The sequence below is a fragment of the Aplidium turbinatum genome, chromosome 3 (genome assembly GCF_918807975.1).
Source record: "Aplidium turbinatum chromosome 3, kaAplTurb1.1, whole genome shotgun sequence".
Classification (NCBI taxonomy): Eukaryota; Metazoa; Chordata; class Ascidiacea; order Aplousobranchia; family Polyclinidae; genus Aplidium; species Aplidium turbinatum.
Window position 1 is genome coordinate 19,641,694 of NC_137474.1, and position 15,546 is coordinate 19,657,239.

General features: G+C 37.9%; 1 protein-coding gene across 1 annotated transcript in view; it reads right to left on the minus strand.

Moving 5' to 3' along the window:
- Positions 1-15,546, minus strand: part of LOC145766057 (mannan-binding lectin serine protease 1-like) — an 81,374-nt gene that overhangs the window by 51,229 nt on the left and 14,599 nt on the right. The window contains exon 3 of the mRNA XM_082577711.1: positions 12,241-12,430. Within this exon, the coding sequence (XP_082433837.1) occupies positions 12,241-12,430 (190 nt within the window). The remainder of the gene's footprint in view (positions 1-12,240; positions 12,431-15,546) is intronic.

The following is a 15,546-nucleotide window of genomic DNA, read 5'->3' on the forward strand; positions in this document are numbered from 1 at the left end:
AGATTTGGCCCCCCCCCTCATATTTCCTTTGATTCCTTAAAGCACAGTAACGCCATGCACTTGGTTTTTCTTGACTTTTCCTAAAATTGCCAAGCGGATCTGATGATATTAAATTTGATGCTGAAAGTTGTGTAGTTTTCTTGTAAATTCAAGATTTTGGTGAATTTTTGCTATTTCTAGCTAACTTCCAGCAAAGCGTGAAATGGATTACATTGCGATAACAAGCCATAAGCTCATAATTGCTTCGTGCATCGATATGCGCGAGCAGAGAGAAACATCCTCTTGTTTTCCATTGTTTGGTTTGACCTCAATAACACAAAGCGCGTTATTTCTTATGCTACAAAAGAAACGCCAGTGATCACAAAGTTGTTAATTAGAAACAATAATAGCAAACGTTTTTTGCGTTATCAGCTCTACGAAGAATAGCAATCCACGATCAAAATAGTATGCTATGTAGGCCACAAACTATTCAAAACAGTTGTTTCAACCAGCAAATATCCATTGACGAATAAAAAACGTTTCAATAAAAAATCTTCCCTTAGGTAATGATACGAAAAACCTAGTTTTGAAATAAACGTTCAATGGAAATGCTCTCATTGACAAAACTTGCAATTGAGGAAATGTATCACTGCAAATGCTTTTAGAAGAAGCTGAAGAAATGGCGTTTTTGCAAACAGTAATTGTGAGATTCTGTATACCGTACTCAAAATTATGAAATCACGTAGCAGCTTACTCGATGACTACATGTCCCTTGGTGGCTTTATGTCGCCTACTTGTTGTTATGTGTTGCATTTTTGTTTCACGGTGCACTGTGTGTTGTTTCAAAGAGCGTAAAATAAAGATGATAATGCCTAGTCTTCACTACAAAATATTTTGTAATGTAGATGAGGCATAATGCTCGGCGTCACAAAAGACAAACAACAAATCAGCTTTCTTGATCATTGATTCAACATCTGAATACGTTGAGCCAATGTATAAGAGGCTGGCTATTGTGAAGACCCGCCATTTATAAACGCAGGGGCGTTGACAGGGGGGTCTAGGTGGTACTTTTGGACCCGGGCCCGGAATATTTAGGGGGCCCGGATATAAAAGACTCCCCGCGACTTCAAACATTATCAAGATCTTAATATAATCAGATCTAAAGGAATTGCCATCAGAGGTTAAAACAGCCACTTCAGCCGTCAGATGGTAAAGTACCGGGCCCCCTTCCAGGTATAGTGATTTCCCTAACCACGATTTTTTTTTAAAACGAAATATTTTTCTTCACCCACTTTTTAATTCTGAATATATATATTTTTTGGTGGTAATCACTTCTAGCTAATTGCATCTACATCATAGCCGTAGGAGATGGAGGCAGGGGGGCAGTCGCTACGGTACCCCGCTGAAAAAAATTGTCGCGAATTTGGGCAAAAATGTCCAGTTATTTGGGCAAATCAAACTTACCACAATGTTTCGACGCCTCACCAGTTTAGAAACTTTATGTACATATGATAATTGTTGTAATTTATGAGATACATTAATATTTTCCAATAAATGTAAATGTATTATCACTGACTTTGAAAACTGTTGCATGTGGTATTGCAATCTGGGTAGAATGATAAGTTTCGATTCGACAACTGCAAAATAGAACTGTAAAAAAGCACAGATGGGAAACAGAGGTAAGCTTATTACTGATTCACTAACATGTAGGCTGCATTTCTTCATGGGTAAGATTTAAAAGCCAACTGTGTACTGGAAACTTTATGTGGTTTGTTGTTTTTTTCTTAATATCCTACTAATGTAGTTGATTATAAAAATCATTTGGGCAAAAATGTCTAGTTATTTGGATAAATCAATTTTTACCATAAGTTTTCATCATTCTACCAGTTTAGTAACTTTATAGTGTTCCATTTTGTATAAAAAACATTTTGCTTTGAATGTAAAACAGAGTATCGACAATTTTGAAAACTCTTATATTTGCTATTAAAATTTGGGCAGAATGTTAAGTTTCGATTCAGTATTTGCAGAAAAAAATGCAAAATATTGCTTCGAAAAGCTGAGATAAGCTTATTACAGCTGTTCATTAGAATATCACACCAGCCTACATTCCTTCATTGGTAGAATTTTGAAACCCTGCTGGGTTCTGGTGAGCTTATGAAGTTTTTGTTTTTCTCTATATCCCACTAATGTAGTTGTGTGTAAAAATATTTGGGCAAAAATATCCAATTATTGGATAAGTCAATTTTACCATGAGTTATGCTATGCTCGCAAAACTTGACTTAAATACTACAAAGATAGCTTATCATTTTTAGATATGGTCTAACAAAATAAGCATTTGTTATAAACTTTAATAATCAACAGTTGTGAGGCCACATATACACCACTTTTGTGAGCGTTGATCCCAGCCACTACCTATAGTTATGTACAAAGTGAAAAAGTATATTAAATGAAAACAACTTGTGAATTTTCCTGTATTTAATTTCATGTTTTTGTGAGCTATGGTTTAACTTCTTTCTATATTGATTTTTTTTGTATAAACTGCTGTTTGTCTTTGCCAGTTCCAGGGTTGATATGCTCAGCTATTTACTATCTATGACACAGTATTAGAGCAACAACAATCAAATATAAAGACACATACTTCACAGTGTAGATTCAAACGATCTGTTATAGCCTGATGCTGCGGGTTCTTTTTGGCAATATCAAATTACACTAGCTTTCGGAACACAGTTCCCTAGTCATGTGCTATGAAGAATGGTGTTGAAGTCAGTGAGTGGTTTTTTTAAAAAGGCTCTTTGTTTTAGCTTGAGGCTGCCGGCTGTTGAGTTTCTGTGCTGTTAGGCGTTATTGCTGTGAGGTTTTGTTGGATCAGTTGATTAGTAGATTAGGTGACGTAGTTCTTCCCTTTCGGCGCGGTTGTTGATTTTAGGATTTAGGATAGCAAACAAAATCCTAAAATCAACAACCGCGCCGAAAGGGAAGAACTATGTCACCTAATCTACTAATCAACTGATCCAACAAAACCTCACAGCAATAACGCCTAACAGCACAGAAACTCAACAGCCGGCAGCCTCAAGCTAAAACAAAGAGCCTTTTTAAAAAAACCACTCACTGACTTCAACACCATTCGTCATAGCACATGACTAGGGAACTGTGTTCCGAAAGCTAGTGTAATTTGATATTGCCAAAAAGAACCCGCAGCATCAGGCTATAACAGATCGTTTGAATCTACACTGTGAAGTAAGCAACGATCATGCTGCTAAAAGCGAAACTCATTCAACTACATAAAGACACATGTTATGTTGTTTTGTCATCCAATTCATGCAGTTAATATATCTGACAATGTAAACAGTGCTATTTTTGTGTCATGTTTTAGTAATGTGGTCTGTATTTTGTGGCAACGATTGAGTTTGAAGTTATTATCTGGGAGTCATTTTTCTTCAGTGCTTGTGATTTGAGTATAGGCTTAGCTGCTTCATTGTGAAGTAAGATTATCTTTGTAATGATCTTCTGAAAAAACATTGACTATGATTTCATTGTAATATAATATCAATATTTTTGGTATCAAAAGTAGTTTTGTTCAAAGGTGGAAGTTTGATGCACATAGCATGGTAAACTGTCGAATTCTTTTCAGCCTGTAGGATTTGAAGCAGCATGGATTAAGTAATGTTACTGGTTTGATAAGTTAACGGATTGTCATTTTAGTTTTTTTCAATGCAAAATGACAAATATTGAGTCTTTGTACTATCTTTGAATTGAAAAGATTGAGCTACTTTTGGTCAGGCCTTTTATTGAAGTTGCGCTGGAGAGTTTCATATAATCTGGTGAAATGAATATTCAGCAATTATTGTTATCCAGATATTGGTGAAGTCTCAGTTCAAATTTTTTTGAATCCAGTTAGGCTTAATATACTGTATACTTTTTTGCGATACACAAGAATGTTTTCATTTGATGGTTTATTTAATTGGGACACAGACAGGTCTATGAACGTAGATTAAAGTAAGTTCAGCCTTGTTTTGCTGTTGTACGTGTTTTTTTTGGCTGTGGCTATATTTACACTATATAGTGTAAGAATAGCCTTAATAGTATTGCCAGATAAGGAATTCTTCCCTAACTTGAGCAAAGTTTAAAGCTGTTGAAAACAAAAATTTGTATTTGGAAATTTTTTTAGTCCTGGGCAGTGGGCAAATATCAATACCCTAAACTTATTCCTAACTCTAGCCCTTACCTTACTTAACCCTTCCTAACTTTAATCCTAACTCTGGCAACACCTCATTGTGTAAAAATAGCCACTTCCTTTTTTTTGCTTGTGTTTCGTACATGGCCAAGCTGATGACTCTCAGAGATTGTGAGTAATTTTGTATTTTTGAAAATATATACGCAAAGACAAAATTTGGACAAATTTTGAAAAATTTGGGCAAATTATGTTCGCCCCCCCAAAATGTTTTACTCTCCTATGGCTACTCTACTTTACAAAGAATTAATTTCAGCCGAAAACTCCAACAATTTTAAACATACCGACAAAGATCGTGATTGAGAGCAAGGATTTTGTGGTTTACGGAGAAATGCGTAATCGCACAGTTGGGGAAATTCGTGGATACAACGAATCTTTGAGAAAATATAAATGATATTCCTCTTAATTTTCTACTTTGAACGGCATGTGTCATCCTCGTTTTAACAGCACATCAATAAAAGTTTGTACACATCCTTTATATTCATAACATTGTCGATGAAGGGGGCCCGAAAATAAATGGGTACCGGGCCCGATAAATCCTGTCAACGGCCCTGTATAAACGATCCGATTATACCAAAAGTGGGATAAACTAATGGATCAAAGAATGAATAAACAATGCTGAGAAAACTAAATCTAAGTGACGAACAATACCGATGTCTTCATTTATCTTGGAAAAGTGCTGCCTAAACTTATCAACAAAAAATACCGTAAATAACCGCAGGGATCCCGAAAACAGAATTTGCTTGACTTTGGCATGAATTTAGTCAGACATCTAATAAATCCACACATACAATAACGGCCACTCAACGGCTATAATATTCATAATCAACCTGGTTCTGGGCGGTTTGTGTAACAGTTCAGGGGAAGATACTACTTGAAATGATGCACCACACAAAAGATTTTCAATAAACACTGAGTCTAAAAAGCGATGTGGATTGTAGAGCACAGTGACTTCAAGTTTAGGACAGAAAAGGCACAAAAATATCACGATAAAACCAAAGACCTTGTGGGAAATTTGCGGGAATCATAACACGATGCAAATGCAATAAACGCGTAGTTTGCATGCTGCTCTAAGCTGGCCGGCAACCACAAAGGTAGACAACAAAGGCAGTTTATAACTCGATAACAGCGCAATAAACATTATAAATACGTAACCCGACAGTTTTCTTTTACAAACGTTTTACGTCTAACAGTAAAGTCTATGCAACAATTTTTGTGAAGCGTTTATAAACCATGGTTATGGGAAATTATTCATCATTATTATTTTTTACTTTTCGAATGTTGTAAAACGTCATCAGAAAAATTCAAAAAAAAAACATTTCATTACTTCAATGTAGTAGGCCTAAGAATTATTTATAGAATTGTAGCCACGTTTTTTCAACCAAGAAGCCATTTTTTGGCAATATAAAGTTATAGAAAATAATTGCAATCCTGCAAAAGTTTGAAAAGAATCTAGGAAGTCTTCTCACAATCTGGCACAAAATGATTATGTTTATTGTATCTCTGCAATATTTTTACGACAAATTTTGAAGCTTCGTTGTAATCATTTTTATCTTTGATGTAAAAAGTTAATTTTTTTTGGCCAGAAACATAATCGCTGCCTTGCTCTTGTATCGTTTTGTCGCCTTTACGCCTTTTTTTGTCTTTCAAACAATAACGACCCAGTCAGCAATTCAGTCCTTTTACATTGATTCAACATTTGTAAACGTTAAATTAATGTAGGTTTGCTGACTGCGGGTTTATTTCACATTTCTTTTGTTTACCCATGTTCCTTACTTTGCTGTTGCATTGTTTCGACGCTGGCGGACTAAAAATGCATTTTCAAATTGATTGACACAATCTTCAGTAAAAAGTGAGCTTCGAACTTAGCTTTGTTGATGTAAATGCTGTATTTTTAGTGGATGTAATTCATGGGTCATGTTTATAAACACCGGTAAGCGAAATGACTTATGATGTGGCCTGCGTGATATTTGTGATGCGACTTGACACAAATCCACAATTCCAAAAGCGCCTAATTTGAACTTAGAAATTTCAGATAATTTCAACAGCTTGTTCAATTGTCTTCTCTCTACTAAAAATGTTCATACTACAAATTCAATATTGTAGAGTGTAGACCTAAAATACACAAACGAAGATGTAAACAGCTATTCAAGTAGGCTAAGGTGTTACTTATGAGAAGTTTGGTTCCATAAAACTAGAAGCTGGCCATGAGTTTCGGAAAGCATTAGTTTAGGACAAAAATATAAAACATCAAACGCAGTTTTGTTTTTTTCAAATTCGTGTAACAATATTACTCTGATTGTAACTATTTTAGAATTAATGAGTAGCCTACAATAAGATTTGCTCGCAAGTCGTAAATCTTCATCAATGCAATGAGTATGCACACCGCACACACACTTCGTGCGGCCGATCAAGCTCTTTGTTCTACAAAACTTTGCATGAAATCGGATTAGCACGGTAATTACACAGTGGCAAGATAAGTCAAAATTGTCGTTTTTGGGTACTTTTGCAAAAGTTGAAATATCAAGTTTAACATATAAAATTTTAGAATAATGACTTTTCAAACTTATAGACAAATGATTTTTTTTCACACCAGTGCAACTTCTGTTGAAATAGCACCAGCGGATCACACGTAACAGCTGATTGAATTTGATCCAAAAACGGCCCCCCCTTGAGTAGTTAACTTCCAAAAAAACGTTGAAAAGCAAAGGGTTAAAATTAGTTTTTTCGCACCTTGCCTTTCTACCATATCATGTGATCTGTTTAACACCTTTTGGTGCAGTTACCTTTGATTCTCGTGGAGCCGATCGTTCAGTCTGAGCTAGTCAGAAGTACTGTGCAGTTTTTTGTCTTTTCCTGTTTATAAATTTAGATTAACCATTGTAATTTATTTTGTATTTTGCAATTTCCGTTTTGTGCTCTCAGACAAAAGCAAAGTAAAGATTGTAAGAAAATGGTTTCAGCAACAATTTACAGATTCAGATGATGAACCAATACAACCATTCACCGGAGAAGCAAGACCCTTGCAAACACCAATAACCACTGAGGAAGTGTCTGCAGCAATTTCTTCTTTGAAAAACCGTCGTGCTGCTGGCCCTGATAACGTCAACAACGAACTCTTCAAATTCTCCAAAGACATAACCTCCGGTTTAATATCACAGACTATTAATGAATCTTTCAAACAACACAAACCAGTAGACACCATCGGCGAAGGCATACTAATCGCTATACCAAATCCTAAGAAACCAAAAGGACCACCAGCTAATCTTCGACCCATTGTGCTCCTCAATAGCATCAGAAAAATCCTCTCCATCATCATTTTGCATCGGATTAGAGACAAAATTGACAGCTTCACTGGACCCTTCCAAAGCGGTTTCAAACGTGGCAGAAGTTGTGCTGACATTGTCTGGGCACAACGTATGCTCGTTCCAGTGGTAATGGCTAGAAAATGGGACTTCCACAAAATGGGAATAGATATGTCCAAAGCCTTTGACACCATCAAACGCAAAAAAATCCTTCAAATTTTAGACCAAGCTGGCTGTGATGAAGATGAACTGCGACTAACCCGCACCCTGTTAGCTGACACGAAACTGTATGTGCGCATTAACAACGAAATGTCCGCAAACTTTGAGACTACCATCGGTTCCCTCAAGGAGACAGCCTCTCCCCAATACTCTTCACTTGCTACCTATCTGCAGCATTGAGCTCAGTGCGAGAGCAGTCCTCCAGACCAAACCCCCCTATATCTGACACATGCATGCCTTTGGAAATGGAGTATGCAGACGATGTTGAGTTTCTGGATGAGGAAAGACAGCCACTTGATATGCTACAATCTATTGCTACAAAAAACCTGAAAAACTACAATCTTTTCATGAATGAGACTAAAACTGAATTCATCCACATATTTCTTACAGACACAAATGAAACTGATACTGATAGCCTACCGATTCGAGGAAACGAAAAATGGCGTACACACAAACTTTTGGGATCATTATTGTGCAGCACTGCCGATGTCAAATCCCGCTGCAACTTAGGCAATGTCGCTTTCAGATCACACTGGAAACTATGGAGCAAGAGATCGAGAATCCCATTACAGTTGCGACTAAGATTGTACAACGCGTACTGCATCCCAATTATGATCTACAACTGTAATAGCTGGTCTGTTACCAAAGCAAGTCTTGAAAGATTGGATGCCTGTCATCGAAGACATTTACGTGTCATAACTGGTCATACTTGGCCAAACAGTCTTATCTCGAACAAAAATCTCTACAAAATATGCAATAGTGAACCATTGTCTTGCAAGATCTTCACCATGAGATGGAACATGTTTGAACACATTCTGAGACTTCACCAGGACACCTCCCCAGAAAGCCCTTGAATTTGCAATAATTGGCAGCAAAAAGTAGCAAGGCCGAACCGACGTCACCGTACCAATTTATTACAACTGCTGAGATCTGACATCAGAAAAGCTGGCCTGGGATCCCTGCTCAGCACACCACATCTCCATCGATTGCAAAACATCGCAAAGGACAAAACAGAATGGAGATCCTATCAACCTTGTTGAAAGACTGATCGAAGCCAGCGGATGCCAAACGATTTGGCTACACTGGCGGTGGAGACAGTTACAATAATAATTGTAATTTATTCAGATGTAGTTAAGTTGTATGTATATTATTCCTGAAGAGGACATCTTGTGATGTCGAAAACGTTCAATACTTAATTTTTTTGCGCAGTTTTGTGTTTCTATATGTAATAAACTTGAAGATGTTAAACTTGATCACGTTACTTGGCTTCGTATGCCTATGGTTCAACAATCAAAGAAATAAAAAAGGAAAAATTGTAGTTTATTGTGTTTCTTTGTAGTGTAGCTGTGTGGATCGCACATCAGAGAAGACGGTATAGCGTTGGAGGTCTGGGGGCTTAGCCCCCAGCTCCTAGGATAATCAGAAAAAATTGCTTTTTCCTAATGGAAATCTGTTTAAAGAGACCCTAAAATGTGACAATGAGGTTATTCTTCCAGAAGCCCGAGGTCCACTTTCAACACCCAGAAGGTCTGGATTCGGACCGCGGTCCGCCAGTTGAGTAGCCCTGGCCTACTGTAAGTTGCTAGCAATTTCCGTTTTGCGTGATTAGGTCCCGTATAGTTAGCGCTTAATTCTATCATGCAATCTGCATGTACAGTATAGTAAATCAAGCTTTTTGCAAATAGGGCAATAAAGAATGACATAACAAATTTTGTGACTCTTGACATTCTAGATGTCCGCGTGTGATGTGACTCTTGCATCGAACAGTGGATGGAAATGGACACTGTAGATGGATTTTATCACGTAAGCCTACAGGCATTTTTTGACAAAATTTACAGTAGCTATTCGAGATCCGCGAAGTTGCATCGGAAACTAAGCAGCATTGTAACAGAGTTCGATGTCGAGTTGAGGAAAGTGGCTAAAAGTTTCAGTGTGCGTTGGGTGCGTCCTCACGTCGTGCTATCAATGCTCTGTGGAATAGTTTCCCAGCATTATATAAACACTTCACAACCCTCGCAGAAAGGAAGAATATTAGACCAACAGATTGGGCAATGTTCAGAGATCTCTGCATCAAAATGACCACCAAGGAATAATTTATTCATAGAAGATCTGGCGCTTTTAAAGATTGTCTTCGGCAATTATCGCTTTTGTCAGAAACTCTTCAGACTGGGAATATCAATTTCGCAGTAGCTAATTGTCACGTCAAATGGACTGTTAATTCTCTATTTCAAATAAAAAAAGCTGTTCAAGAAGGAAAGTATTCGTTTGATGAAGTTGTTAACTTGAGTCCTGGAAGTACAAAAAACTACTCTTTTATAGGCATAAAGTTGGACCAGTTCAAAGCTCGACGTAGAGACTACCCTTCTTTTGATCGTAATCGGTTTATTCAAGCTTTGGTTGACAACATTTTAAGCAGGATGGTGGACACCAACAATGAAAATTCTGTGAAGAGCTTGGAAATTATTGTACCAGAGTTATGGCCTGTTGCAATCGAAGTTCCATGGCAAGAAGGAGGGCAGAGATTACGAGAAATAGCGAAAAGATTTCATGTCATCACTCCTATTTCCGAATGTATAAGGTTGACAATCCTTGCCATATACCAGATACCATAAAGTTGCTCAAGAACGTAGTAGCCTACTAAACATGATTGCTATAAGTTCTGCTGAAGCCGAACGTCGATTTTCGCAAATGAACTTGGTCATCACATCTCTACGATCACAGCTGGCCATATCACTTTTTTCAGCATTGTTGTTCATCAGCATCAATGGACCACTTCCTCATTTATCCAATGGCACTGCGGCAACTCAGAAGTGGTTACGGACTCGTCGATCGGCTGTGGATACTCAGGTTAGGCATTCCTAGCTGCCCGCATTTAATGAACTCAGATCTGTGCAAAAACTCTATGCAGGCTAAAATCAAAGACTGTTGTGGTGCTTGTAACTTTGCCCATAAACCAAAGACCTGCAGACAGGCGATTTGTTTTGTATAATCTTGTTTGCACCAACTTGGAATATGCTTTTGCTGTATTTGAAGTTTAAACTGTTCGTCAATAACTGTCACAATGGCAACTTATTTGTTCTTACTAGCAAAGCTGCAAACACAAGCGCTCATTTCAAGAAATGCATTTCCTCACTTTCCTACAGTCAATTTGTTTGAAACTTTCCGTAGAATTGGCTCATACAAATAGGTTTACACTTAAGTTAAGAGATTGGAATTAGCTAATGCAAAGCGATTTCAAGTGTAGGTCTACGCGGTAAAGAAAAAGCAAAGGAGATTGCAATGTAGCAACCAGGCCAAATTTCAAACTTATAATTTTTTTCGGATTCAACCACGCTTTTACGTTTTGTTGCTTCTACTTTTTTCTGTACTTCAAGCTATGTTTTAGCATGGTTTTAGCATGGGTTGTTTTTCGATATGATGTTCAGAAATAAAGACAAACTGAACAGTGTTTCATTTTAAAAAAGGTAAAGATTGTTGGCTAACCTACACCGATTACTTATACATACTTTGTCAGTTTGTCTGTAGTAACACAATTGATGTTCATAGAACTCTCCCCTAAACAAAATGCTAGGAATCCACCGCTGGTCCTGCCTGATGACTGTTCGTCTTCAATCATAAAATGTTGTTTTCAGGCATTTTGGGTTCCTTTGCCCAGAGAAAGAACCGGAAAATCAGATGGCAAAGAGAATCATTAAAAAATATTGGAGAGGTTATGCGTGAAAGAAAGATCTTAAAAGCGGTTTAGCGGTGAAAGTAAAATGTATAAAACAACCACCAAATCGTTAATCTTATATGGAATGGGAGCAAAAGATCAAGAAGACAAGATAAAAGTAGTGAAAATGTCAATGTTGTGGTCTTTTAGGCTGTCAACACTGGACAAAGTGGAGTAAAAATAAGCCAAACACAAGTCGTCAAACTAATGGATTTGAGGTGGGTAGAACGCGCGACGCTGTGACGGTGGGTAGGACGCGTGATGAAAACATTGCACAAGGTTGTGCTACAACCTTATTTGATTGACTGATTGATTGAATCTTTATCCTCGGACTGGGAAAGCTTCTTGCAGAGCTTAATCCTGGCAGTTTCGCATACTTGTAGAGGCTTTTGAATCACTGACGCAGGCCCGGTCACCGAGATTGACAAAGCGAAGTTTCCGATTGTTGAAGTCTTATTGCCGGGGAATTATTCCATCCATTAGATGCCGCTGAATGGAGAGCAATCCTTAACTTGCGTTGCTAAAGCGCACACCCGGAGAGTCGAACCAGCGCGCTTGATCTTGAAGCTTCTTCGTTCCAGAAGTCACGCGCTAACTAACTGAAATATCGGGGCGGACAAGCCATTTGTGCAACTACAAGCGGACAAGCTATGTGTAGCCTACTATTGGATGGACTTTTGGACAACGAGATGTGATGTACAGGGACGTGGTCCGCATAGGTGAACCCATGTGAAGAAAGCGTGAAGTAAGAAGAAAAAAAGCATTCAGTTTTGAAAGCAAGCTCTTGAAAGTACCTTCCACGACGTAATGGGCTTTGAAACCAAGTGGAGATGGAGAAGATTCCAAATCGTTTGAGTAGTCGGACACAAATCGAATCGTGGTGGTGTTATTCTCAGATCGAAACTTTTCCCATCTCTTTGGAGCATCTTGAGCGTAAATCTGATTGTTACCACAAAGCCTTTTCTTCACTCCCAAATCTTCTACCTGCATCGACATGATAAATTGAGAAAACATTAACCAAGCGTCTTACTGCGACAAACAGTTTCTTTTGCCACTGTTTATGAATCGCCACGTTTATGAATCGAAAAAAAATTACTCTACTTTGTTGCATGAGTTAAAGACATAGAAATATAGTAGTATACTCTTTCATTATTTAAATAGTTGGAAGTAGCTGTGTCAAAGGGGTTTTATTAGAAGTCCTTGGGCCACGGCGTCATGAAATCCGCAAATAAACTTTTGTAGCCAAACAAATTTGCAGCAATGTCGTGTGTATGTAACGACATCTGTTCTCAGCAATTAACAAGACATCTGAAAATCAGTTTGGGAGTTTAAGTCTGCTATGCCATATGCAGTAGTATGTAAAGTTTTAATACAAAATGAAAGATATTTATAGAATGCAAACTGAAGCCCATGTGTTTAAAAACCATACGGCATTAAATGTTCAGTTGAAGAAATTTCCTCGTCGTCGGATATCTGGCTGGTCAGCAGTGCATCAGTGAAAAGCGGCATCTCCGCCTCCCAGCAAGTGTGATGCTGAGTAGCAAACCATATACTACAACAATAACGAGTGCAAAACTATACACCAAGTGGACAAGACGATCCTCGTGTCTTAAAAGACGAAACCATCAAAAACTGGCTGCTGTCCAGTAGCGTATCGTAGTGGTGTAGTTTGTGGAAACACTGCTAAAGTGGAGTGGTTAAATAGTAGACTATCATTTATTGACTTTCATTGTGAATAGGGGATCTCCTGACTGCGAAGCAGCAGGCCAGCGATTCTCCATCAAGTATCAGTTCAGAGTTCATTATTTTTTATTAAAAATGGATGGAGAATCAGCAATTCAGCAGAGCCCTATTTATGGCATATGCATTTCGCTCTACTACTGTAGAGCAGTGCCTTATTCAAATGGAATCTATTTGAATATTCTATTTTAATAATTCTGTTTAAATAATATTTAAATAATTGTATTTTAATATTTTAACTGATTCTATTTGAATAGTGCACTAATGATGCTCTACAGTAGTAGAGCGAAATGCTTATGCCATAAATAGGGCTCTGCTGATTGTCTATCCATTTTTAATAAAAAATAGTAGACTCAGCTACAAAGCCAATGTGACGACGACCAATAAATGTGATCTACTGGTATTCCCTCATCTTGACTAAATGACTAAATTATTAAAATATATATTGTAAATATTATGCGTGAGTTTTTGCACTAGAACTGTGTCAAATAGAGTTGTGCAGAAACAATAAGTTTTGTAGACTAGCAAGTCTTTGGAGCAACAGTCTTTATTTTTACAAAGATGGGCACAGAAGATGAAAGAAATATTCAAGCGAGTTACGCAGTGTCAAAGCTGACAGCAGGAAACATGTTGAAGGTGAATTTGTAAAGGCGTGCTTGGTGGCAGGGCCGGATTTTGATCATGAGAGGCCCTAGGCCAGTGGTCGGCAACCTTTTTTAACAAAAGAGCGATTCTGTTACATGTTTTGGCAGATATGACCAGCTGAGAGCCACAAAACGTAATAAATGTGTTTCAAGTAGATCAGGCCACAGTTTCTTTGCTACCGAACAATTCTTTTTTATACCGTCATCTCTATCTGTGTACGGCTTTCCTCGCTTAACAATCTATTGAGCTGCCACAAAATTGAAAGCTTCCTTACTCTGCTCCGATCTTTGCATAAGTTCCAATACTGCATACTTTAACTAATCTCCAAAATGGGATAATGTGCAGCAAAATTAATGCTCCATGGCTGTTCTGACAGTGCCTTTTGAAGTCATTGATTTTGGGATATTTTCCCACATAGGCTATTAAGCATGCAAATATGCCAACATTATTTGCATGCAAAGTTCATGTTTATGTCCAATTGTCCATGCTGAGTAACATCTCTGTTTTCGCCTAAAACTTTTCTCTTTTTTATTTGTGCATGGCTACTGATAAAAAAGGGTATGCTGTTTAGTGTTCACGCCAAAAGCTGTAAACTGACCTGATAAAGTCAAAACTTGAAGAACAAATTTGTAAAAAAAAGTCTATTATTTTCTGACAAAGTATCACTCGATCAGAGTTGGCTCATTGCTGCATCATCTTGCACAACTAGTAAACAACGTTTTGATGCCGTTTTTTTTTTTTTTTTTCATTATCACAGTCGAACGCAAGGCTATACCAAATCATGTCAAATCTAGAGGGAGCCGCTTCAGAGGAGCTAAAGAGCCGCATGCGGCTCCGGAGTCGCAGGTTGCCGACCACTGCCCTAGGCTATTCCATTTGTGAGGCCCTCCCTATTTTTGAGATCAGAATTTCTCTCTAAACAACATCACATGTCATTCATCATCAGTAGTCATCTCCGCCAGTAGCAAATTGCGCATCAACATGTGTTATTTGCTTCCAATAGTGGCGATTTTCAGCCAACACGCTCAGTGTCGCCAAGTTGAGTCCGGTCCATGATTGGATATTGTCTTGCCAACATTTTGGTTGTCTGCCACGTTTTCTTTTTCCTTCTACCTTGCCTTCTGTGCAAACTTTGATGATTCCGAATTGTGATCTTTTAGTGTCGCCGAACAGTTTTAAAACTTTTGATTTTATTATTGCTGCAATTGGATGTAGTTTTGTCATAGTTAAAAAGATCTTCTGCTTTCGTGTGGTCAAGTAGCTTTTTGTTGGTCATGCTTCTCATGATGTGATTTTGGAAGGTAGTGAGTTTTTTCATTGTTGATGATGTCCAATTTACGCATTCTAGGCTGTACAGCACGATTGGTAAAACTATTAAGAGTTAAACTGACTGGTAAAGTGGCGGTCGAATACATTTGTGGCTAGAATACGGTGCGATACTGATGAGCCCAACCTCATGTCTATCGCTGTCAATTCTTGCTACAAATCGGCTGCCGAGAAACAAAACTATTGGATGTTGAAATCTTTCTGTTCTTTTCAAATACTGCCCAGCCTTTTCTATAATTTGTTCCAGGGCTAGGATTTGCTTTATTGTTCCTCCTCCTGGTTGGTAGGCTGCTTGTGTAGGGTGGAGGGATGCATATAAGTTATTTTTTACGCGTGCCGCAATAATAGTGATAAAGAGTTTGTATATGTGACTGAGTAGACTTATTGGA